Source organism: Anguilla anguilla, chromosome 4 (assembly GCF_013347855.1).
Source record: "Anguilla anguilla isolate fAngAng1 chromosome 4, fAngAng1.pri, whole genome shotgun sequence".
Taxonomy (NCBI): domain Eukaryota; kingdom Metazoa; phylum Chordata; class Actinopteri; order Anguilliformes; family Anguillidae; genus Anguilla; species Anguilla anguilla.
This window is the reverse complement of record NC_049204.1, coordinates 28,602,357-28,626,102: the sequence shown is the minus strand read 5'-3', so window position 1 is coordinate 28,626,102 and position 23,746 is coordinate 28,602,357. Positions and strand designations below refer to the sequence as shown.

At 36.1% G+C, this 23,746-nt stretch overlaps 1 protein-coding gene across 9 annotated transcripts; it reads right to left on the bottom strand.

The window, feature by feature from the left end:
- Window positions 1-724: 724 nt before the first annotated feature.
- cfh (complement factor H) lies at window positions 725-21,945 on the bottom strand. Of its 9 annotated transcripts, XM_035413039.1 has the most exons (18): window positions 21,709-21,945; window positions 21,423-21,599; window positions 21,228-21,333; window positions 20,834-20,910; window positions 18,860-19,042; window positions 16,915-17,082; window positions 16,161-16,337; window positions 15,165-15,329; window positions 14,898-15,065; window positions 14,428-14,604; window positions 13,051-13,230; window positions 11,888-12,070; window positions 9,705-9,881; window positions 9,291-9,464; window positions 8,674-8,850; window positions 4,659-4,838; window positions 3,202-3,233; window positions 729-3,039 (listed from the first exon to the last, which is right to left on the bottom strand). In XM_035413039.1, exons 1-17 carry the CDS (start codon window positions 21,779-21,781, stop codon window positions 3,208-3,210), a joined length of 2,568 nt encoding a protein of 855 aa, XP_035268930.1. In that variant the 5' UTR covers window positions 21,782-21,945; the 3' UTR covers window positions 729-3,039; window positions 3,202-3,207. The 9 variants fall into 9 exon arrangements, 8 of the variants coding, with proteins under 8 accessions (XP_035268931.1, XP_035268933.1, XP_035268934.1 ...); XM_035413040.1 differs by lacking the exon at window positions 16,915-17,082 and having other exon boundaries at window positions 725-3,039; XM_035413042.1 differs by lacking the exons at window positions 8,674-8,850; window positions 9,291-9,464 and having other exon boundaries at window positions 725-3,039.
- Window positions 21,946-23,746: the final 1,801 nt, after the last annotated feature.

Below are 23,746 nucleotides of genomic sequence, written 5' to 3'. Positions count from 1 at the left end.
TTCATTAATTGTTACAATTGTTCCGCACCTCTGATACAATCATACCGACTAACCAATATAAATGTAACGTTGGACTGTGTGTACCTTGGTTTTAATTGTATCTGACTCGATTATGGTCATGAATGAACAACTAATGCCTACTGACATGTCAAAGCTGATTGAAACTAAATTTATGGTGATCCTTCCCTACTCCAATACAGTGATGATGTCTCCTCTTCCGAACTGATCATGTGCTGGAAAGAAGTTAACACTCCCTTTTCCCAGACGTTTCCATGTCCCTATAACGAACCCTCTTTCAAAGTCATTTAGATCTTTTCCTCTTGCCATCTTGATCCCAAATTGAGGTCAGCTGAGCCTTCGCAGCATTTTTATACATGCCACAGTGCATGGTAGGATGTTAATTGATTAATTGTATCATGCAGTACACTGCAGTACATTTAATTGGGAATAATTTATATTTCATTTTTTCATTTTTTTCAGTAAAGTTGAATGTGAAAGTAGGTTATTCCTTGTATGGATTGTCTGGATAAAGCATCACTACTTGAAACATCAACTTAACAATGCTAAAGTCCTGACTGTCCAGAATTTGCTTTCTCTGGGCAGTCAAGCAGTCCTTATTGTTCAGCCTTGACTCTTACTTACTCTTACTGAAAACTGCTAGACCCAATGGAAAACATACCTGGGTTATGCAATATAGACAGAAAGATATGATAAACACATGATAAACATTTAAGAATTTTTATTAGCAATGAATAATATATTGTTTCCTCAACATACAGTGCAATAATTCAAACATTTCAGCGTGGGTAGAACAGTGTTATATTGTCTTTGTAAACAGCTAGCCAAAACATTTAATCCATTTTCCCTGAACCTGGTGCAAAAGGATTTGTGTGCTAGTTTCTGTGGTACTTAGTTATCAATGTAGGAAATGGTTACTAAAGAAAAAGCCTGTACCTGTCCTAAGTACCCTGTCCTAAGAGGGAAATGCACAATTATTTCTATATATCCTGTAGTGTTTTTATTTTCTTAATGCTAGTTATTTGTTCTAAAAACATGAAAAAATTGGCACATCATAATGGCATAAACTACATAAGTTAATGACATAATGGCATAAATTACATATGTTTTTATTCTGTTAAATATTTATTCAGAGCCTTACATATACAATGCATTTTTTTAAAAGTTTCCTTTTAAAATCTCTCTAGTTAAGAGACTTAATTTCCTTTGCCAGAACATTTTTTATTTAGTATTTCGCTTTTAGTTTCATGCATGAATGTATGTTAAGAAGGCTGAGGAGAAGCTCAGTAGTCATTTAATTTTGATCTTGTATAATATGATTCATGAAAGAATTTGATGGAAAATATTGTTTAACTGATTATGGTTATGATTCTGTATTTTTCCTGGTATGCTTATTCATAAGAGGGTTTCCAATTTCACATTTCTAGAGTGACAAAGTTAAAGAAGCCATTATAAGGCTGAAAAATAAGACAGAACAGTCAAAAGCATAGGCCAAACCTAAGGCTTACCAAAATTAACTGTTTGGAAAATCATTAGGAAGAAAGAGACCACTGGTGAACTCAGTAATCGCAAAGGGAGGCCAAGGAACACCTCGAATGTTGATGACCGAAGGATTATAACTGTAATAAAGAAAAAACCCCAAACACCTGTCTGACAGATCAGAAACACTCTTCAGTAGGCAGGTGTGGATGTGTCAGTAACACTGCAGACAGAACTACAGAAGCTACACTGCAATATGCAAAGCACTTGTTAGTGACAAAAACAGGATGGCCAGGTATCAGTTTGCTAAGAAGAGCAAATGAGACCAAAATAGACTTGTATCAGTGTGATGGCAAAGAGTGGAGGCCAAAAGGAACTTCCCAAGATCCAAAGCACCCCCCTCCCCTCACCCCACCACACCTGGGAAACATATTTTCCCAAACCATGGTTATCACAGGTACTGGCTCACTTGTATTCACTGATGATGTAACTGCTGATATCAACCGCAGAATGAATTCTGAAGTGTACAGAAGCCATTTATCTAAGTTCAATCAAATGCTTTAAAACTCATTGGACGGTGCTTTATCCTCCAGAAAGACAATGATCCCAAACATACTGCTAAAGCAACAAATTTATTTTTCAAAGACAAAAACTGAAAAACTTACTCCCAATCTGAATAAAATTGAACATGATTTTCATATGCTGAAGAGAAAACTTGGAAACTAGCTGCCAAAACAAGCTGTAGTACAGGCCTGGCAGAGCATCACCAGAGAAGATACCCAGCAACTGGTGATGTCTATGGGTCACAGACTTCAAACAGTCAGTGCATGCAAATGATAGTAATAAACATGACTACTTTCATTTATGTAACATTATTATGCCCCAACGTTATGGTTCCCTAAAATGGGGATTATGTATAAAAACTGCTGTAATTTGCTGTAATGGGGAAACTGAATGAAATGTGTAAAAATGTTAACTTTAACCACGTGTGAATTGTTTGATTACAAATCTAAAATTGGGAGTACATAAATAAACATCATGAAAAAAATGTTTTTTCATAATGTTTTCTAATAAATTAGAAAAATGTTGTATGTTCTTAAACTAAAGGTAAAAATGATGTGCACAATAAATGTAAGCCGTGTGCATGTGCATGCATGCAAGGAAGATGCACTCATGCTGAAAATCTCACTCTGGATAGTTTACCAAATGTGGTGACACTGGTTCATAATTGTATGAATTTAAAACAAAACAGTTAATCATAAATGCATGATACAACCTAAGTTGTTGATTATGATTCAGCAAATTTGATGATTTATGAAGCTCCATGATGTATTGTAAAATTGCAGACAATTTAAGTGAAGTATGATATCTAGAGCTTGGTTATCATTTTTTTTAGCCTTGCAGAAATGGAGGACAAATTAAAAGTGGTATACCAAAAGAAACAATGAAGTCCAGAAATATAAATCCAAGTCAAGAAATATAAATCCATGATGATCTTTCGACAGCATCAAACTGATAGTTGATAACAATAACGCCCCAGTCCTAGGAATGAACAGAAAGCAAAGTGGTAAATCGTTTTAAATCAAAAATAATTTTTATTGTTAAAAGTACTGTTTGATTGATATGCATTATGCCCTTAAATGTTGTAAACTGGATCTCTTTAATAAAATATAAGCTTATCAACAAGTTATACTTCATACTCACGTATTCTTAATATAATTTGGTATAGTACTGGCCTGTAAACCAATAAAGAAAAGATATTGGTCATTTCACAGAGAAATAGCAATGCCATTGCTTACAAGTCTTGGCTGAATATGTTCCTTTCCAGGATAAGCCTTTAAAGATATATATATATATATATATATATATATATATATATATATATATATATATATATATTCACTACATGGCCAGAAGTATGTGGACTCGTGAAATCAAGCATCTCATCCAGAATTATGGGCATTAATATGGCGTTGATCCACCCTTTGAGGCTACAACAACGTCCACACTTCTGGGAAGGCTGAAAACTAGATGTTGAAGCATTGCTACAGAGATTTGCTTCCATTCAACCAGAAGAGCATCAGTGAGGTCGAGCACTAATTGGACCTGACTCGCAGTTGGATTTCCAATGAATCCAATGACTTTCCAAAGGTGTTGGATGGGGTTGAGGTCAGGGCTCTGTCCAGACCGGTCAAGTTCTTCCACACCATCCTCATCAAAAACAATTTCTATATGAATTTCACTGTGTGCCCAGGGGCACTGCAGAAACAGGAAAAGCCCTTCCCCAAACTGTTGCCACAAAGTTGGAAGCACAGAATCATCTAGAATGTCATTAGCACTAAGGTATATAGTTGCAATCAAAATTATTCCACCCCTGTGGAATAATATATTCCTAAATATTTTTAAATGTATCTCACTTGTGTGTTCTGTCAAAATTCAAAATAAAAATGTATTTTTTAAGATTTCCAAGTAGCATGTGAATTTTGTATTGCGGCCATATCATAAACATTCAACCCCCATTCAATATCACCATTTTAAAAATATTTGCTGGTCTGTAGAATGACTAAATTTTGTGGAAACACACTTAAGCCCAGGGAACAGGGAACCTTTGGTTCAGGGAACGATCTTGGAATGTCCTTGACTGGCCTTCTCAGTCCCCAGATTTAAATCCCATTGAAAATCTTTGGTGGGATTTGAAGAAAGCAGTGGCATCACGAAAACCAAAGAATATTGGTGAATTTGAAGAATTTGCACAGAAAGAATGGGCCAAGATTCCAAAAGAGAGGTGTCAGAGGCTTGTAAGCACTTATAGGAAGAATTTATTGGAAGTTATAAAAGCTAAAGGATGTTCCACAAAGTACTGATTTTTGGGGTTGAATAATTTGGTCATTTATTTTTTTGTGGAGAATTTCATTTTTCTCCTTATATCCTTATAACAAATAGTAAACTCAGCTGTATGTTTTCAAAATCACTTGAACATGTTCTAATAAACATGTATTTCTGTTTACAAAAGCCTTAATTGATACATTGTCATGAAATTTTATTCACATCACAAAGACATCTTATGGGTTAGAGGGGTTGAATAATTTTGATTGCAACAGTATACATATATACACACACACACACACACACACACAAAGTTACTTGGTTATGTTACTTACATGTCCTGTAGCCTGTAATCTCGCCATCTTCGCACTTGACTTCAAAATTATCAACCCAACGGTTGATATAATAATTATCTTTGCATTTCATTTTGATTTTTTTCCCCTCTAACACATATGTCCTTTCTTTTAGATCCTTAAGATTATACTCTGGATTTATTGTTTCTATCACACAAGGACCTAAAGGAAAAGAGAAGGTACCCATTAGATTTATTTTGTTTGCCAAAGCCACAATATGTTGTTGTTCTTCTACAAAACTATTGTTTGCTCGCAGACTACTGCTCCAGGGTTTCTCAAACTTCCCTTAGCGATGCTAGATTCAGAGTAGATATATTGAGCAGCATCAACCTCTCCAAGCATGAATGTACAGTACAGACCAAAATTATTAGACCAACTACAGTAAAAAAAACAAAAAAAAAAAAACAAAAAAAAAAAAAACTTCAGGGAAAGAAGAATTCAATTAATATACAATATGCAAAAACAAACCAAAGTACAAACGTGTTTTTTTACAAACATTTTCTACCTACAATAACACAAAAAGATGACTTTTACTTAAAAAATAATCTTAGACACTACTTTACTCAAAATGGCCTCCTTTGGCTTTAATTACATTTAAACAAATTATTGGTCTTTCCAATCATTTTACAAAGTGGGAGTTGGAGAGGTGTGAATGAGGTGGAGGGGTAATTAAATTGACTGAAATCTTACCTACCTTAAGTTTTTAAAACCCCAGGTAGCCTAATACTTTCAACTAGTAAAATAGGCACTAAAATTTATGAGGATCAGATTGATGAATAATGACAGTAATCATATTGTGAAAGATTGGTCTGCTTATTATTTATGTTTTTCCTCTTTGTTTTATTCATTCGTTTGTGTTAGCTCGGCTATACTTCCATTGCCGTCTGAAGCCCTGTGAAAATCAAACTGCTGTTTGTTTGCATTTGGCACATACACTGTGCGCTGGAAGTATTGGTATTGGCTTGCTTTGAAAAAAAAAAAAAAAATTGTAGGCAAAGGGAGGAGAGGGGAAGAGAAAAAGGAAAATGATGTATATATGTGTATGTGCATATGTATGCATGTGTGTATGTATATCTATGAATGTGTATGTGTGTTTATGTATATATACACAGGTGACAAAATACAATCTGTCTCATCATCGCTTTTTTAGGTAACTGCAAGTGCAAAGTTATATTTGCCACCCCAGGTGCTGTCAATTTAACCCCAAGCCCTAAAAACTGTGGAAACTGTCATGTTACTGGGGCTAGGACCCAGGCGCGGAGTGGGAACAAACACGAAAATGTAGATACAAATAAGACTTTACTAACAAAAACTGAACAAACAAAGAGCCACAAGGGGCATATAAACTAAAAGAATACAAAAACAGAACTTCACAAGAACAGAAAACAAATGGCAGATGCACAAGCAAGCCAAAATCACGGGCAGGAACAAACGGCCAGAACAAACACAAGCAGGAAACAAACACAAAGAACCAGCACTCGAGTCAAGAGGACAAAGAACTTAAATAGACAGGGGTAACAAGACACAGGTGAACTCAAAGAACAATCAAAACAAAAAAAGGAGGGGATAACAAGACCCCCTGGTGCCCCCATGGTTGAAAAAGCGTCGCTAAAGTGCCCTCTAGAGTGGCGAAAATGAGAGGAAGTGCGCTATTGGCTGCCCTTCGCATGGGAAAAAAATGTGCCCTCTAGGGACGTTCCCTACAGGTGCCTTTCTGATGAAAAAAACTCATGAAGTGCCCTCTTAGATGCCCTTCCAAGTGAGAAACCACGGTGCATCATAGCTTTAGGCGTGCTGGTGGGGCACCATGTTGTGCAGTAGGTGCCCTTTTTATTTTTTCGCCCCAGCCCTTCAAACAGCCTGAGTCCGCCACTGGGAACCAGTTCCAGTGACAGCCATACATGCCCACGCCATAACACTACCTCCACCATACTTCACAGATGAGGTGGTATGCTTTGGATAATGAGCAGTTCCTTCCCTTCTCCATACTCATCTCTTCCCATCATTCTGGTACAAGTTGACCGTTGTCTCATCTGTCCATAGGATGTTGTTCCAGAACTGTACAGACTTTTCTAGATGTTTTTTTTTTTTGGCAAACTCTAATCTTCCTGTTTTTGAGGCTTACCAATAGTTTACATCTTGTGGTAAACCCTCTGTATTTACTCTGGTGAAGTCTTCTCTTGATTGTTGACTTTGACACTGATACGCCTACTTCTTGGAGGGTGTTCTTGATCTGGCCAACTGTTGTGAAGGGGTTTTTCTTCACCAGGGAAAGTATTTTTCTGTCATCCACCACAGTTGTTTTCCGTGGTCTTCCGGGCCTTTTGGTGTTCCTGAGCTCACCAGTGCGCTCTTTCTTTTTAAAAATGTACCAAATAGTTGATTTGGCCACACCTAATGTTTTTGCTATATCCCTGATGGGTTCTTTGTTTTTTTTTTAGCCTAATGATGGCTTGCTTCACCGACAGTGACAGCTCTTTGGACTTCATATTGAGAGTTAACAGCAACAGATTCCAAATGCAAATGCCACGCTTGAAATAAATTCTAGACCTTTTATCTGCTGACTTGTAAATGGAATAATGAGGGAATAACACACACCTGGCCATGGAAAAGCTGAGCAGCCAATTGTCTAATTACCTTTGGTCCCTTAAAAAGGGGGGGACCACATATAAAAAGTGATGTAATTCCTACACTGTTCAAAGTTGAAGCTGAAGGTCTGCATTTGAGATCATATTCATTATTTAATTTCAACTCCAATATGCTGTGTTAGACAGCTAAAATAACGATAACTTTGTCAATGTCCAAATATTTATGGACCTGACTGTATTGTGACAGATAGGAGAATCTTCTTTAACTTTGTCTAGTTCCTGTTTTTCTTCCTTTTCCACTTTTTCCTTTCATTTTTCTTCTTTCTTTTCTTTTTATTTATCATGTTGGTTTTGTTTGTTTCTTCTTTTCTGTACTAACAAAAAAGTACAGATCAAGAGCGAGATCAGTGCAAACCAAAACCAACATGGCTGAAACGTTTTCATGGTGCTTTTGTTTATTTTGTCTTTTTCATTTTAGTTATTTATTTTTACCTGGTACCCACGAGGGCTTTGCATTTGTTTAAAAGCTCGCTCTCAAAAAATAAATCTTGGGAAAACCCAGAATTACCGCATCTCCCCATGTCTTTCTATCTTGTCCCTCCCAAGGGTGTCTCCTGGTATGTGACAGTTGCATACTTCTAGCTCTAGAAAAACTACTTTTTGTGGGAATGCCAGTTTGCAATCATCATACTGTAGTTTACAATGACATAATATGCAATGTTACTTTGCTTTCTGAAATAGTGGATGCATGATGCATATTTGACACAGTGCACTGTACATGAGATATTTCATGATTTGAAATGGACTGCAAGATAGAACAAGAGAGTAACAGTAGGAGGGATAATATGTGCCAAAAGAACCGTCGGCAGTCCCACAATGCAGTGTTTTTCTGCATTTACGCAAATGAATTTATTCTAATTACTAATTGGAGCATTAGTAGCAAAATTGTTAGATTTGCAGATGACAATACTTAAGGGTTTAGCAAATAAAGCAAATCTACATCACTAATCTGAGAAGATTTAAATCGAATCCAAGTTATATATATATATATACAATAGTTAATTGTAAAGCTTTGTGCATAGGAAATAAACATTAAAAATAAATGAGTTAAAAAACAATTTAGATTAAATTCTATTGGTTGAAGAAAAAGGATATCATTAGAAAAAAGGTAAATTAAGGTAAATTTCACATTGATTACAGAGAGAACTATCGACACAATACAGCTGGCCAGGTCATATACTAGTGGCAGAAAAGGTTGTACTACAAGCATATGCTGTGTAGCTAATGCTAGCAAAACTATAAACATGATATTCGTTCATTTCTGGAAAGCTTTTCTGTCCAGCTCCTGCTAAAAAAAGAATAAACTGCTCTTGATTACATGCATAAAATACATTTTGTGATATACTCACCTATACAAACTGGAAATGGTTTCCATTCCCCCTCGTGGCATCTTACTTTTCTCTCATCTTTAAGTTTATACTGGAGTTTACATTGATACGTAACTACAGTCTCTCCGTTTTCCACCTCTGTTGATACAATATCTCCATTTTCCGGGACTGGTGGCTTCTGACACGTTTTCTGTGGACCTGAAATGATGAAATTGTATTGGGTCTAGTCAAGAGTCAGCTATTAATATGTCATGTCATCAATGACGAGAAGGGTTTGTGGTCAAATATATTTTTATCACACTCCAAAGACAGTTTGAAGGATGAAATGAGATGTCAAGGATTGTTCTGTATTGCTCAACTTCCGATGGACAAAATGGCCTACTGGAAAGATTTGTGAAGATAAATTATTTTGAGACTTTCTAAATATCTTTCAAAATACACACATCCATATTTCCTTGGTAGTAGAAAGTAGACACCATTGATTTGAGAGGAGGCTTAACAAACCTTTTGGAAATGATTATTTCCATTATTATTTCCAACATTGTACTCTAAATATGATTGCAAATCTGTGAATGTGTTGCCTTCATACTGTTAATAGAATCCTTTGACAAGAAAATAATTGAAAAAAGAAAACTTACATATACACTCCACCTGGCCATCCCATTGTCCATTTTTACAAGTGATACTGTTGTTAGTTTTGGGTTCACATGGACTGTAGCATCTATATTCCAGCATTTCGCCTTCCATGTATGTTTTTTTGGGGGACTCCACATATCCATGTGGCAGGTCAGGTTTTTCACAGTAATCTTTTTCTAAATGAAACACATGATTTTATTTTTTATTTTTTAAGTTCTTGTTGCCTGGGAAATGTATGTCCGTACCACTACCATGTCATTTTCTTTAGTTGGATATGTGGTCAGCATGATGCTTCATTTAGTAATGTAGTCTACACGGTTGGTTTAACATGTCTGCCTATTTTTTTTTAGCATCATTAATAGCATTCTAGTATTTATTTTATTACTGTACACATCGATTGGAGGATATACACTTACTTGTGCAATGTGGATACTTCCATTGTCCATTTATACATATTGCTTTAGTTTCATCTCCAGGGATAAACGTGTCTTCACATTCATAGTCCACTTTTGCTCCATTTTCATATGGTCCTTCTTTCTTATGTACAAGCACTGCATTGTTGACCTTGTCCTCTGGGCTTGAGCATTTTGACCCTAAAAGGATATGCATTATTATACATTATGCCTTTCGTGACTATTGATTTCTTTCTTGCTTTACTAAATAGATCGTTTCAGCTAAATATTGCACCAAGACTTGCTTGGATGGGTTTGGACGGTTATTGTTATTTGTTCAGTATAATGTTGTAAAAGCCCAACTCTTTACATGTCACTAATGAGAGGTGCTACCAAATATTTCATACATTTTTAGGGGTTCAAGTCCCGAAGGGGCTGAAACCCTATTGTTTTTGTGCTGGTTTATTATTTATCTTCTTCAGAAATGTTTGCACAAATTCCTGTGAGATGGTAAATGGTAGAGACATGAAATTCTGCTAATTGATTGGAAGTTGTGTGCAAGTGCTGCCCAACAAATATGAGCTCAATCGGAATGATGGGGGCGCTATAATTAAAGGTCAAAATTGAAAAGTCATAACTTCTACGCCGTGAGTCCAATTTACATGAAACTTGCTACAGACATCCATCTATCCTCACTCTACAAATTTGCATCAAGAACACTAAAGTCCGTGTGACTAGATTTTCCGCCATTTTGAATTTTTTGAAAAACACATTTTTGATATCTCGTCCAAAACCGTAGGTCCGATTACCACCAAATTTTCTGTGGCTCATTACTGGACCAAGCTTATCAAAAGTTATTCAAAGCTTGTTGATATCTCATTGCGTTTTGAAGATATTGACCAATGAAGTTCAAAAGGGCGTGGCTCAGCACATAAATAGACCAACAATCGTTGGGCCAATCATCACAAAACTTGCAGGATATGTCCACATAAGTACCTGAAACATACCCTGAAAGTTTCATTCAAACCGACCACTAGGGGGCGCTACAAATGTGCGTGGCATAACACAAATTAGACTATAAATCAAAAATTGTTTGTCCAATCATTACAAAACTCGCAGGATATGTTTCATAACACTGTTGAACCACATGTGTACAACTATTTTGAAATCACCCAATAGGGGGCGCCACCAGTCTACGGGCAAAGATTGAAGGTCATAACTCTAAAGCTGTGAGTCCAATTTACACAAAACTTGCTACAGACATCCATCTATCCTCACTCTACAAATTTGCCTCAAGAGCCATTAATTAGCGGACTGGATTACTGACTAAGTTACTGACTGAGTGAGTTAGTGACACTGCCGGTCATAAAGGTGCTTCACATCTAAAAATGACCATTCAAGAATGTAAATTGGAACTGGATTTAGCTCAAATGAGTATATCCTGGTATTATGTGGCACCTCCAGTGTACCAGTGAAATAAATAACAATTCCAAACAGAAGTATAGCCATTAATTATAAATGTGTTAAAGGCCCCCTTTTCCCAAACCAAATACCTATCATTAAATAGTTTTCATGCAGACACAATCAAACCATCATTTATTTTTTGTTTAGTTTTTGTATGATATGATAATTTTTTCTTATAGTTCTTGTATGACATGATGATGATCGTCCTATGCTACTGTTAGTTTGTTGTGCAATTAAACTTTTCATTCATTCATTGAGAATGAACATATTGTGTAAAGTCAAATTCCTTGTATGTATAAATGGACTTGACTATTACAATTACTCTGATTCTGACTAGTTCTTATTGCACTTCACAGCTTTCATCTTCTAATGGTCCATGCTGGCTTGAACCCCCGGAATCACCACTTGCGGCTATATTTTTATTGTTATTTTTTTTGTCTTATGTCGATAACTATTCAAAACAGTCAACACAACTTGATATTGATCTTGATAATTATATTGTATTGTGTAATAGGAATATTAATTCAGGTTAGCCTGGGTGAAAATCCTGGACCTCAAAACTGGTTTGTGACTGAGATAAAGTTAGCCTCTGTTCTGCATAGAAGATCTCTTTACAATGTTATTTCTTCTGAATATTAACAAAGTAACCACAAAATATTGACTTATCAGGCAGTTTAGCCATACAGTAATGATCTGATTTTTATTCTATTTTTAATGAACATGTACCATGTTTTAGTACTTACGAATGCATTTTGGGACAGCACTCCATGTTCCATGTCTGCAGGTGACTTCTCTGTTCCCCTCAATTTCATACAATTCTGTACACTGAAATTCCATTTTGGTTGGATGAGCATATTTCGTCTTATATTTCGTTGTAATTGTCGCATATTCAACACGTGGGGGAGGATCACACATTGTATCAGATGCTGTTGAGGATATTAAATTGGCATGGTTAATCAATTTCATTTTCTTCTTAACACTGTTAGATTAATACAAGATAAACCTCTACCATCTTGTTGCATTTAGGCTATTGGAGTCACTATTATTGTCCCACCCACACACACAACCCACTATAACACAAGGATAAAGTGGGTTGTGCTTGAATTTTTTTGAAATTGTCAGATGCGTGTGCATCCACTATCACAACGTGATGACATAATGGCATATTACAAAAAAAACAATTCCTTCAGAACGCTAATTATACGTATTTTAGGACCAAAATCATTAGATTTACAGGACGTAAATCTTGCATATATGTGATTGCACTTATGTTATTTTGTACACTAAATTGTTCTTTAAATAATGTGAAAACATTGGACAAAATTGATTCTTCATTTTTGTTTGCAAAAGACAATGAGCCATAAAGTAAAAATAAAGGCACATTTCACGCGCATTGCAGGCCCAATGCACCACCTCAACTGACGTAGACGAAATCACAGCAAATTAACTGCACAGCATAAAATGACATTTTATTTTTTAAATTTTATTTAACCTTTATTTACCCAGGGTAGGTTCACTGAGCACAGATGCTCATTTGCAGGAACACCCTGCTTCACACTCATACACATTCACACCTGGGAAGCTGCCCAGTACAACTACAATCCTCTATTATTGGCCACTGAGTATATAAATACAAGGTACAATATAAAGCCCTGTATATTTCAACTAGCTCTCGTACTGCATACTTTAAAACCTTTTTAGGCACAACCATAGAGTAACAACAATGGTATTCATTAACCATTACCATTAACCCAGGCAGGCTCCCAATGCATAAGATCACAGTCACAACTTACCATTTAGCTTTAGATGAAAATACAATATTTGCAGTGTCTATGTATCGTATTTTGGCACTTTTTGGTAAATAAGTAAGACACCTGAAAAACCATTTCACCAAAGGATTACTCACGTTTGCATATTGGCAGTGCCGACTCCCAACTCCCATTCACACATTTTATCCGATCATTGCTTTCCATTTTGTATCCATCATCACATTCATATGTCAAAAATTCACCATTTGAATACACATCTTTTCTTTCTTTCAGTATTGCATTTTTTGGAGTTGTTGGAGGAACACATTCATTTTCACCTGTAAAAAAGTAACATAACCTTTAATGAATCCAAACATTGAAAAGACAATAAAATAACTTCATGCCCGAATGGAAAAATGAAATGGCTGTTAAAAAGAATAACCTTTGAGGGTATCAAGAGGCCTATTTTCTGTAATCCACCAGAATAATATATAAAGATAATACAAAAGGATAATACAAAAAATGCTATATTTCTGCCACTGTTATTAGGAATAAGTGAATAGTAAAGCTATGATATATAACACCTTCAGCAGGAAAGTTGTCAGATTTTCACAAGTGTGTATCTGCCATGGGGGATTCTCAAGTCAGTAAGAAAATATTACAAACCTCCAAAAGTTGACCCCATATTTTAAGTGGACATTTGAATGTTCCCCAACAATGTTTTATCAGGTTCTTTAACTAGTGAAGCACAACAATCTGCATACGAGTTCAGAAAGAGGAGTTAAGTGGCATGACCCAACCTTTCTAGCTACAATGAAAGTCCTGTGTTTTGAAATTAAATTTCTTCCAACATGAAATACATTGACAGAGCAGACAGAAACTGGGAAAATTAAGCAAAACTTAAATGACCATAATCTGATGTGATAATACTTTGTACCCCACAAATCAGTAATCACCAAATGTTTCAAACACCACCGCCACCGCTCTGCGTGTGTGTGGCTTGTGGCTGGGGCTTAAAAAGAAGCAGATGTAAAATAACCTAGATGCCTAAAATGTGCTTATTCAGTGTGAGGTATATCTGCTTTAATTAATTCCTATTAAACATGGTTGTAAGCTAGTCTATATGCTAGTTACTATAGTATTCTATTATTGTCTATTATCTATCAGCAGCGCAGCTAAGGGTAGGCTACATCTCAATAACAGTGAAGAATGCATGATGAGGACATTTGCTACAGTGCATCACACCTGAAAAAAGGCATGTATGCCTGTTACACAGGGCCTTGATATCTCCCAAATGGCTATCTGGATTATCCTTTTGACAGGGTCTGATTTTGTAGCTATACGCCATTTTCTAAATTAACCAATAATCAATCAAGCCACAAGTAAATCCTATTATAACATGCACAGCTTAATAATAACCGGTATGCAGCTGATATACTGCTACACTGATATGAACTGCTGACATAAAAAAAACTTGCATTATAAAAAACATGACAAATGAGGCTGAAATTACAAAGGAAAAAGTGTTTCCTTACCAATGCACTTTGGATTGTCAGACCATACACTATTCGTGCAGGTCAATTCCCCCCACCAACCATCCACTGAGGGTTTATAACCAGGAATGCAACCGTAATGAATGACAGAAGAACTGCTTTTGTCTGGGATGAGATATCCATTCTCAAGAACAGGTCTTTGGCAAAAACCTTTTATTGCTAAAAACAAAGAAAAAGAATGACATTACTTGTGTAAGGCAGTAAAGAAGTAAATTTTAAGGGAACTACACCAAGCAAACCAGCACCTGAATTCTTAGTTAAATTGTACCAAGAAGCCACTGGTGAGCTTAACAACAAAATACCACCAACAAAAACTTGCAGTCTGGGTTTCATAGGTGAAATCCTTTCTAAATCAACAGACCTTATACATATACTGTGCAGTAATCATAAAAGAGCATAGCTTAATAACATCATGATAACACACGATAACATGTCCTATATGAAAAACTTACCTTTACAGTCGGGCTTTTTTTCCCAGCCACTCTCCCTACAGAACGTTTCTTGCTTTCCTTTTGGTTCGTGAAATAGTTCACATTCATAATCCAGACGCTCACCCAATGTGTATTTTTTAATTCCACTCAGAATGATAGCATTAGGGATCTTTGGATCACATGTTATTGCTGAAAATATATAAATGGTTTGTGATTAATACGGTGATCTGAAATACCTTTTTTCCTTAAAGTACAATCCAAACAAATTGAGACTGAAAGAAAAGTTACCTTGACACACTGGGGGCTCCCAGCCCGTAATTTCACAAGTAGAGCGACTCGATTTTCTGAATCCATTTTTGCAGGTGTAATATTGTGCCGTTGATTTGTGACGAACAGAATGACCATAACCAAGCCACGCCACATTATCTTCTGGTGTAAAACTACAGGAAATTTCTGAAAAGGCGAAATGAAAAATAGTGTCTACAATCTACAAATACAAGTCTACAAATACAAACATATATCTGCATCCCCCGGCAGCATTGCATTCTGTTATACTCAGTTTATAAATATCAGGCTCATGCACAGATTGATCCATACAGCATGTATTCATAGTTTTCATGTGTTGTCACTGAGCAATGGGCATGCCCAACTGGTGGGCAAAACAAAGCTTACTACTATTGCTGGCTAATGACAACACAAAATATTAGGTGGTTGTTGAGATACTGGATGCACTAACAGAATTTCTCAATCTGAAATGTTTTGTTTACTAACTTAAACACTTCGACCCTTTCTATCATAATGAAGTTGCTACGGCCAATTTCACATAAATCAATGTTTATGTCAAAAATGTTAATTTTCGGCTGTTATAGGCTAAATTATATTTAAGCATTTAAATTATGACATAACTCAAATTTGAGATATCTCCACATTAGTTCTGACTAGTCATAATTTCTATTAAAGATGTATTTAGTTCCTTGTGATATAAAATATCTAAATTATCTTTTTTATATCTGAAACTAAGATATTACTAGTCAAACTACAATTAATATCTTGAACTGGAGTTACTGGATATTTTGAAAGGAGACCGATCTTATTTTGTAGATACCTTCAATCATTCTGACTAGTCGGAATACATTTATAGATATCTTAAATTTTCATTTTGACTAGTCAAACAAAAAAAGTCAATAAAAATGTGGTCCTTGTTGTACGAAGGTCCTCTTCTACTAACACAGCAACCAGAGTAAAGGTGCCATCATCAGTATTTTTAGCATTACTTAGACATACCTTCACAGAATGTGCTGAAAGACCATCCATTATCTCCGCAGGTCACTGTATCCCGTTGCTTCTTTGTCTGTGTTCTATAAGATTCCTTACAAACTATTGTAGCACTTTCTTTAGGATAAAATACTGCTCTGGTTTTGGGCTGAATATCTGATAATGGATCCACTCTACAAACGTTTTCTGTATGGGAAAACAGATAAACAACAGAATAAATATCAAGGGAAGACAAAGTGATGTGTGTGTATCAATATATGGTGATGAGGGATAAACTACTGGGAGTGGCTGACTTGGCACTTCATGTGCTGGCAAAGTGTGTGTGTGTGTGTGTGTGTGTGTGTGTGTGTTTAATAACCTTCTAGAGCATAGTTATAAAGCAACTACTAAATCCAAAGATGCAATTACTCATATCACCATCCAATACAAAAGGCCTCCATTTAAAGCTGAGTACCACTGGCAAGGTATCTGGGGTTTTAAAGCTTTTGAGAATCTTTAATCTATGATTTAGAGAATTATATTTTTACTCAAGACCCAAGAGAGCATAGGGTAGAGGGTAAATGGCTCAGGGAAGATCTAGATTTTATTTTTATTGTGTTATTTCTGTGTGTAAAAGAAAATTGAGACTTTTATCAATTTTGGTGCCTGCACAGTACAGTTGGGACATTCTATGTTCCATGGATGTTCTGTGGAACATTGCCCTATATGTGTGTATATGTGTGTGTGCGTAAATTGACATTGGGCAGTTCAACATATACAGTACCTTCACATTGTGGTTTTGGCCTCCAGTCATGGTAAGTGCATGTGGAAGGTCTTCCCACAGGTGTATAGCGTTCAGCACAAGCAAATGATAAGACATCATCTTTCTTATAAATTGCCTTTTGGTTTGTGACCCAACCATTTTGTATCACTGGTACTTTACATGTTATCTCTAAAGGAAAGGGGGAAAAGGTATTAATGCATCAAAACATCATGTCATAGCTCTGTGGTGTCTTGCACTAATGTACCCCAAAGGGAATCAATGCTTAAGACATAAGATTTGTTAGGATTTCTGAAATATTGCTGACATTCTATTTTACTATTTATATCTAAGTACACATGAGGGTAGTTGATATTAACTTGCTCAGTAACCCAATCTTCTTATGATAACTTGGTCCATAATGAACCCCAAAAAGTTTCCCAAATTCCCATTTTAAAAAAATAAAATCAAAATGGGCATTGGTGGATATCAATGGGGATATATCGACAGTGTATCATGCTGTCATTCATCAGCTTGGCTCACCAGTATTTAAATCTATAACACTTCCAGTTAGAACTACTTTATTTAAGCAAAAAATAAAAAAAACAATCGTTTGAATAAATTTTTATTTGTACCCATGACATATTAAAGTATGGGAGGAGTAACTAATGTGTGTTCACCACTTTCAGGCCATTCTATAGTCATGGTCTTTTGAAGTGGGTTTCCTGTTCACGGGCACTGGGGCATGTGGCCACTCAGTTTGTACAGTCCGGCACATTTCACTTTATTAACCAATACATCTAAAGACTGCCATTATAGAGTGCTCAGGAACAGTAAATGCACACATTAAAAAATTGCATGTCCTCCTGGTGAGGCCAAAGACAAATTTACATAGTGGATATTAAAGTTGAAATATAATCGAAACAAAATGCCCTCCAGTGCTGATAAGTTCAAGCATTCGTCTTGTTGAATATGTAGAGCAACTTCAAAAAGTGTATTATACGTTAATTCCAAAATTGAGAAAAAAGTAGGGTTGCAGGGTGGCTCATCCTGCACATGAATGGGACCCTGTGGTATGGTTTTAAAATAGGCCCATGCCAATGCCAACTGCGACTGGCAGCCCCGCAAGGTGATGCGCAATTGGTGTGACACCAAGGGAAACAAGGTTCTCAGTTAGCAGGAATGACAGCATACTAACTGGGGCGGGGTGCCCTATCAACCCCCTGGATGATAGGGCATCCGAAATCTGCCTGTTGAGCTCCAAATTAAGTGTCTTCCTTCAGTTAATATCTGTCAGGGCTCGACTTATAGGCTGCCATGTGATAAGAAGAATTGGCTGACATCATATGCTTTGGAGGGAAGTGCATACTTGATAGCAGTTTTCAACAATATGATGATGAATATAATTGGGCATTCCACATTGGGAGAAAAGACAGAAAAAAAACTTAAATTAAAAATTCTGAAAAAGTACTTTCCACATTCAGTGAAAAATATATATATATATTTATGGGAGAGTTTCAGCCAGAAGAGATTTTACTAGAAGTTGCATGCTAAGTTTAAAGAAATAAGGGTAGCTCAAATGGATTTTAAATGCAAACCACCAAAGATGCAAAAAGTAAATTAAATTTACTTTAAAGTGAGCTGAAAAATTATATTATTTTTTCACATGGTGAAGAAGTCTTGCTTTATAAGGAAATTTGTGAAGCCTAACAACCCTCATATATACGTCTTTCAGGAAGCCATGTTGCATTTTGATTTGAACCGGGCTAATGATATTGCATATTTGATAAAATTCCACAAGTTATTGTTCATCACAATGTTCATACTGTTCATCCAAGTCAGTGGATATAACGTAAGTTATTTCAGAGTGAGTTCAAATTGGCTTCAAGGTAGAATACAAAGAGTTCCTGTTGGCAGGATTATATCTGAGAAAGGTAAGCATTGATTCATTTGGCAAAGAATTGCGCACCTTCACATTGTGGAATACTTGCACTCCATTCACCGGTATCAGTACAGTGAATTTGTTTCTCCCCATCAATTTTTTTTTCATCTGTTCGGCATTCAAATTGTATTATATCGCCATATTGAGGGCTCTCAGTATTTCCAGAGGCAATCAAGTCTCCAGTTGCTTGTACTGGTTTACATTTCACCACTAAAACACACATAAAATGGTTAGTGAAATCACAACGGGTCAGATTTAAAATAAAAGTACAATATTGACATTCAAAAATAGCATTTGAATTAGCATGAAACTAGTATGGACTAAAGGCCTGGATTCAATCATATTGTCTTTAATATTGATTTTAAAAAGTGTTTGTGGTTCTATGCTATTGTACTGTGGTTGACTGAAGGGTGCTCCTTATCAGACCTCCAAAAGAAAACATACCATTTATTGTGCTGACGGAGTCAGCAAGTGTGATAGAGAGACAGTGCTCAGTTGCAAAATATTCGATTGGATCAGCATTGTGTAAAACTTAGGTTCGCCTTAATACAGTGTAATCATGTTTTGTATTGTTGGAAAGCTGACGTCATGGGCAACAAGTTGGTGTCTCAGCTACGAAGATTAACCTGGTGTGATATGCTTACAGAGTGCGAGCAGGATCATTGATCTATACTGTTTTGTCAAGATTGTGTCTTCACTTGATTACTTGGTGTTTTGCTTTGATCTGTACATAAGAGGAAGTGTGCACTGGGATAGGCTATGGGCAGAAAGAGCACCACAACCAGCTACAGTAGCAATCAGGAACAATACATATGCCATTACACTAGCTAACTTGTATTTTAGCTAAACTACTAGCTAACTAGCAGACATACTGTAACATTGGCTAGCTTGCCTATCTGGCTATGCGGCCATCTTGCATCATAAGCTTGCTTGTAAGACTGTCAAGCACTGCTGGCTCACAGTCATACATTTGCAGATCACCCTCAAAATCATATAATTTGCAAAATGACACATATCACATTATAGCCAAACAACCATTCCAAGTTGCTTTTGTAACACAGTGAACATAATTCATGTTCATTTTTAGGCCCTTATGTCCAAATTACCAGATGCTACTGTGAAGTAGCCAACTGACCAAAAGTAGATATGCCCCTTCATAATATGGAATTCCTAAATGCAAGCTGAACATTATAAATCCACCAATGGTAGTCGTACAAAGTGAGAAGATCAATATTGACAAGAAAAGGTAAAGGGGGGAGGTGGGCACTAAATAGGGGTGTGTGTGAAATAATAAAGCACCTGGGCCAACCAAATCTAGCAGCAACCACCTGGAACCACCATTCGGTTTAGAGAAAGTTTATGCTAGTAAAATTGACAAAATATTTTCAGAGACTGATGTCTAGTAAGACTGTAGGCTCCTAGACAAACAAACTTGCTGATGTCAGCCACAAACCTCTTATTTCACTACTACTATCTAATGAAACCAGGAAGCAACAGTTACCCAATAGTCCTTGATGATTGATGGTTCTGCTGGCCAGAGCCTTCTTCATTAAACTCTTTAATCCTTCACAATCTGACCATGCAGCACCCAATAGCCACAAGACTCAAGAGCCTTGTTCCATTAATTTGTCAATGAATAGATTTCCATTTTTGGCATCATAGGACTTGCAACTCCACCATTGTATGTTTGACCCCCTAGTGAGGGTTCTGTTCTTGTACCATTAAGAAAGTTACTCATCTATATGTATAAAAAGGAATGTAAAAAGAGTGTAACCTGCTCTGGATAAGCTTGTCTGCAAAATGGCCACAATGTGAAATGCTGAATTTTCTGAATTCACCAAACTATGTTGAATGCAAGAATGCATAAGTAGCATTTACTTATGATTTAGAATTTCAGCCAAATGTTGACTCAAACCAGGCCTAAAGTTGCCATTTGTTAAAATGCCTGTGTAATGCTGTTGAAAATTTATTGAAAAGTAAGAATTAGACATTTTTCTGTACCTTCACAAATGGGAATGGCATTATCCCATCCTTGATCCATGCAACTACGGTGATTTACCTTTCCAGCCAATATGTATCTAAAATGAATGAAATCATGTTTTAGCTTCTGTGAAATGGAATTTTGAGTATACAACCCTGTGTTCTTTACTGACACTGACACATCACTAATTTTTTTTTTTGTCACATGGCTAAAAATTGTCTAAACAAAGTTATGGTTTAAATTGTTTCATACAAAGGAAAAGAACAAAAAAAAGTAAAGCATTTTTTTTTTACTTCTAAGCAAAATGTAACACTGGAGTTCACTTTGTTGCTGTAGCTGACGTTATAAAAGTAATAGTTACAAAAATAAGTATATCTAAAAACCAAAACAGGTAGAAGATGGAAGTACACGTACCCTTTTTTGCAGGTATATTCAACTTGAGATCCAAATACAAAATCTTCTCCCCTTGTAAGCATGAAGTTGCCATGTGGTGTATCACCTGGGTGACCACACTGCTTTGCTAAAAAAAAGAAGTAGTTTTGCATAATTCTCATAAACTGCTTTTTCCCAAGGGAAATTTGAATTGCAACCACAAAATGTATTTCTTACGGTCACATCTGCGTCTTCCACTTATTTCCCAATCACCATTGGTGCAAATTATTCTCAGGAATCCAGCATAGCCAGCTTGGCAAGACAACCTCAATGCGTCTCCACTTGCATAGATATCTTTTATGTCGGAGGGTTGTTCATTATTTAGATTTTTGGGTATTGAACTGCCAGGACAACCTATTCAACACAAGTCAAAAAGATATTTTAGCATTCCCATTAGAAAATAATTACTGAACAGTGTTACATTTTTATGTGTAAATTTGTATATTATGTTAGGAATACTCACCATTCTGTGCCTTGGCCACTGCAGAAAAGCAGATCCATAATATAAGAAAGCAGCCATAACCTACAGCCTGCATTTTAAAAATCCAGCGGACAGCCAATTTGAATCTTCTTGTGCTGTGAGATCACAGCAAAACTACTGTGGCTAAATAGCCTTTGATGAGTTAATAATTTTCCAGAGCTAAATGGCAGTCCTGCCTAGAGCAGATTTTGTAAATGGATAAGAACTTACTTACTTACTGACATATAACGTTGGAAAAACCACACCTACTGAAACCAATGGGTGATTTCTAGGACAAGTGGGAAGTACATATTTGTACATTTTTCCTCCCACAGCACAATGTGAATATTAGTCATAGATTGCAATTGAGTAAAGTCACTGGTAGTTTTTACTCTAAACTAGTGATCACTTAATATTCATATTAATATTCATGTCAAGGTACACTATTCAATTAACTTTTCAGTCATGAAGCAAATTTTAACAATGTAGGTAAAGCACATTATGCGAAATGGGAAATGAACAACAGTCTACTTCTCTAATCTAACACCAGGTGTGCAAATTAGGGTGTGTGCAACTCAATTTTGGTACTTCAGGCATCAACACAACTGCAGCTTAGAGTTAAAAGAGTCCAAATGAACCCAGTTCTCTCCCAGTAAAATTAGCGTTTATCCCATTTCCCTATAGCTTCTGCCAGACAAACAGGTATCCTTAATTGACGTGAAATGTTGCCAATAAGCTGCTATTGAGAATTTTGTCACATTAAGCATGTCCATTCAGTCATGGTATGGTCACATAATATTACATGATAGCAACAGGACGTATTTAAAAACTTGCATTTTATACAGAGCAGAGCGATAAATTGGTCCATTTTAGGCAGGGAATTTCACCTTAAGTATCCAGTGGATAATGGTGTGAATCTAAAAGTTGGGCTTTTCTCCAGATATGATATTGGTGTAATGTTTTTACTTTAATGCCAATACAGGTCTCTACAATTTGGCTTATATTTTTACGTGATAGTAACAAACTTCGCCAATGCAGTTTGTGCAGGGCAATCACGGTGGTGACACAATCTGGTCCATTTCAGGTTTTGCTTTTAATGTCTGATAGGCAATAGTGTTTTAAATCTAAACTGGAATTTTATTTGTCCACAAATGATGCTGGTCTAACAATTTTACTTTTATGCCAATACAGCTAGCCAGTTTGTAATTATAGCTGCTTGATTTTAGAAATGGAACCTACACAAGTGGAACTGGAAAACGTAAGCAAGTTAAGCTAGTAGCTCTGCCCAGCAATAGATATAGAACTCTACTACACAAATGTTGGATAATAATGTTGGATAATGGTTGGCCAATGCACACTGGGATAGACCCTGACCAGGATAAGCGGATATAGACAATGGATGGATGAAATGGTGAGGCTATGAATAAAAGTTCTGTCATTTCTACATGGTGAAACCAAAATGTATAACAATACCCTTTAATAAAAGCTGAGAATCTGCACTTAAACTACATGTGAATTGTTTGATTACAAATCTAATATTGTGGAGCACAGAGCCAAATCAAGAAAAAAGTCTTTGTACTAAACATTGCAGAGGGCATTGTTTATTTAGCATTATAAATGATAATGGGAGAAACTGTTTCACAACATTGGAATGCATTAAAAAAACCATATAAAAACAACAATGAATCCCTTCTGGCTGAAATATAATCAGGACAAAATTGAACTCTCCGGCACATTTTCTGGGCGTGTTCCATTCCATTGCATGTTTTAGGGTGAAATTGTGAAATTCTCACTTCCCTCTTTACATTGACTAAGAATGTGTTTCAACCCACTTCCTTTTTTTCAGTGATTATTATATTTCTGTAGATGTGTACTTTATAATAAGTAAGATGACAATATCCAACTAGCCACAAAATATGATGCATTAGAAAAGAACTTGTGAATTTATAACCTTGTTTTAAGCTCAAAGGTTTCTGCACTGCCTTGAGTTTGCCTGTAAAGGTGAAACATACCTATGGAGCAATCCATAGAAATGACAATA

Bases quoted from the DNA above. Each gene is read 5' to 3' on its own strand.
- cfh (XM_035413039.1), bottom strand. From the start codon at position 21,781: ATGCAGGCTGTAGGTTATGGCTGCTTTCTTATATTATGGATCTGCTTT. The intron at 15,066-15,164 runs GTAACTTTTCTT...ATATATTTTCAG, and splicing joins GGAGCCCCCAGTGTGTCAAG to CAATAACATGTGATCCAAAG. The intron at 4,839-8,673 runs GTGAGTATATCA...CTTTTCCTTTAG, and splicing joins ACCATTTCCAGTTTGTATAG to GTCCTTGTGTGATAGAAACA.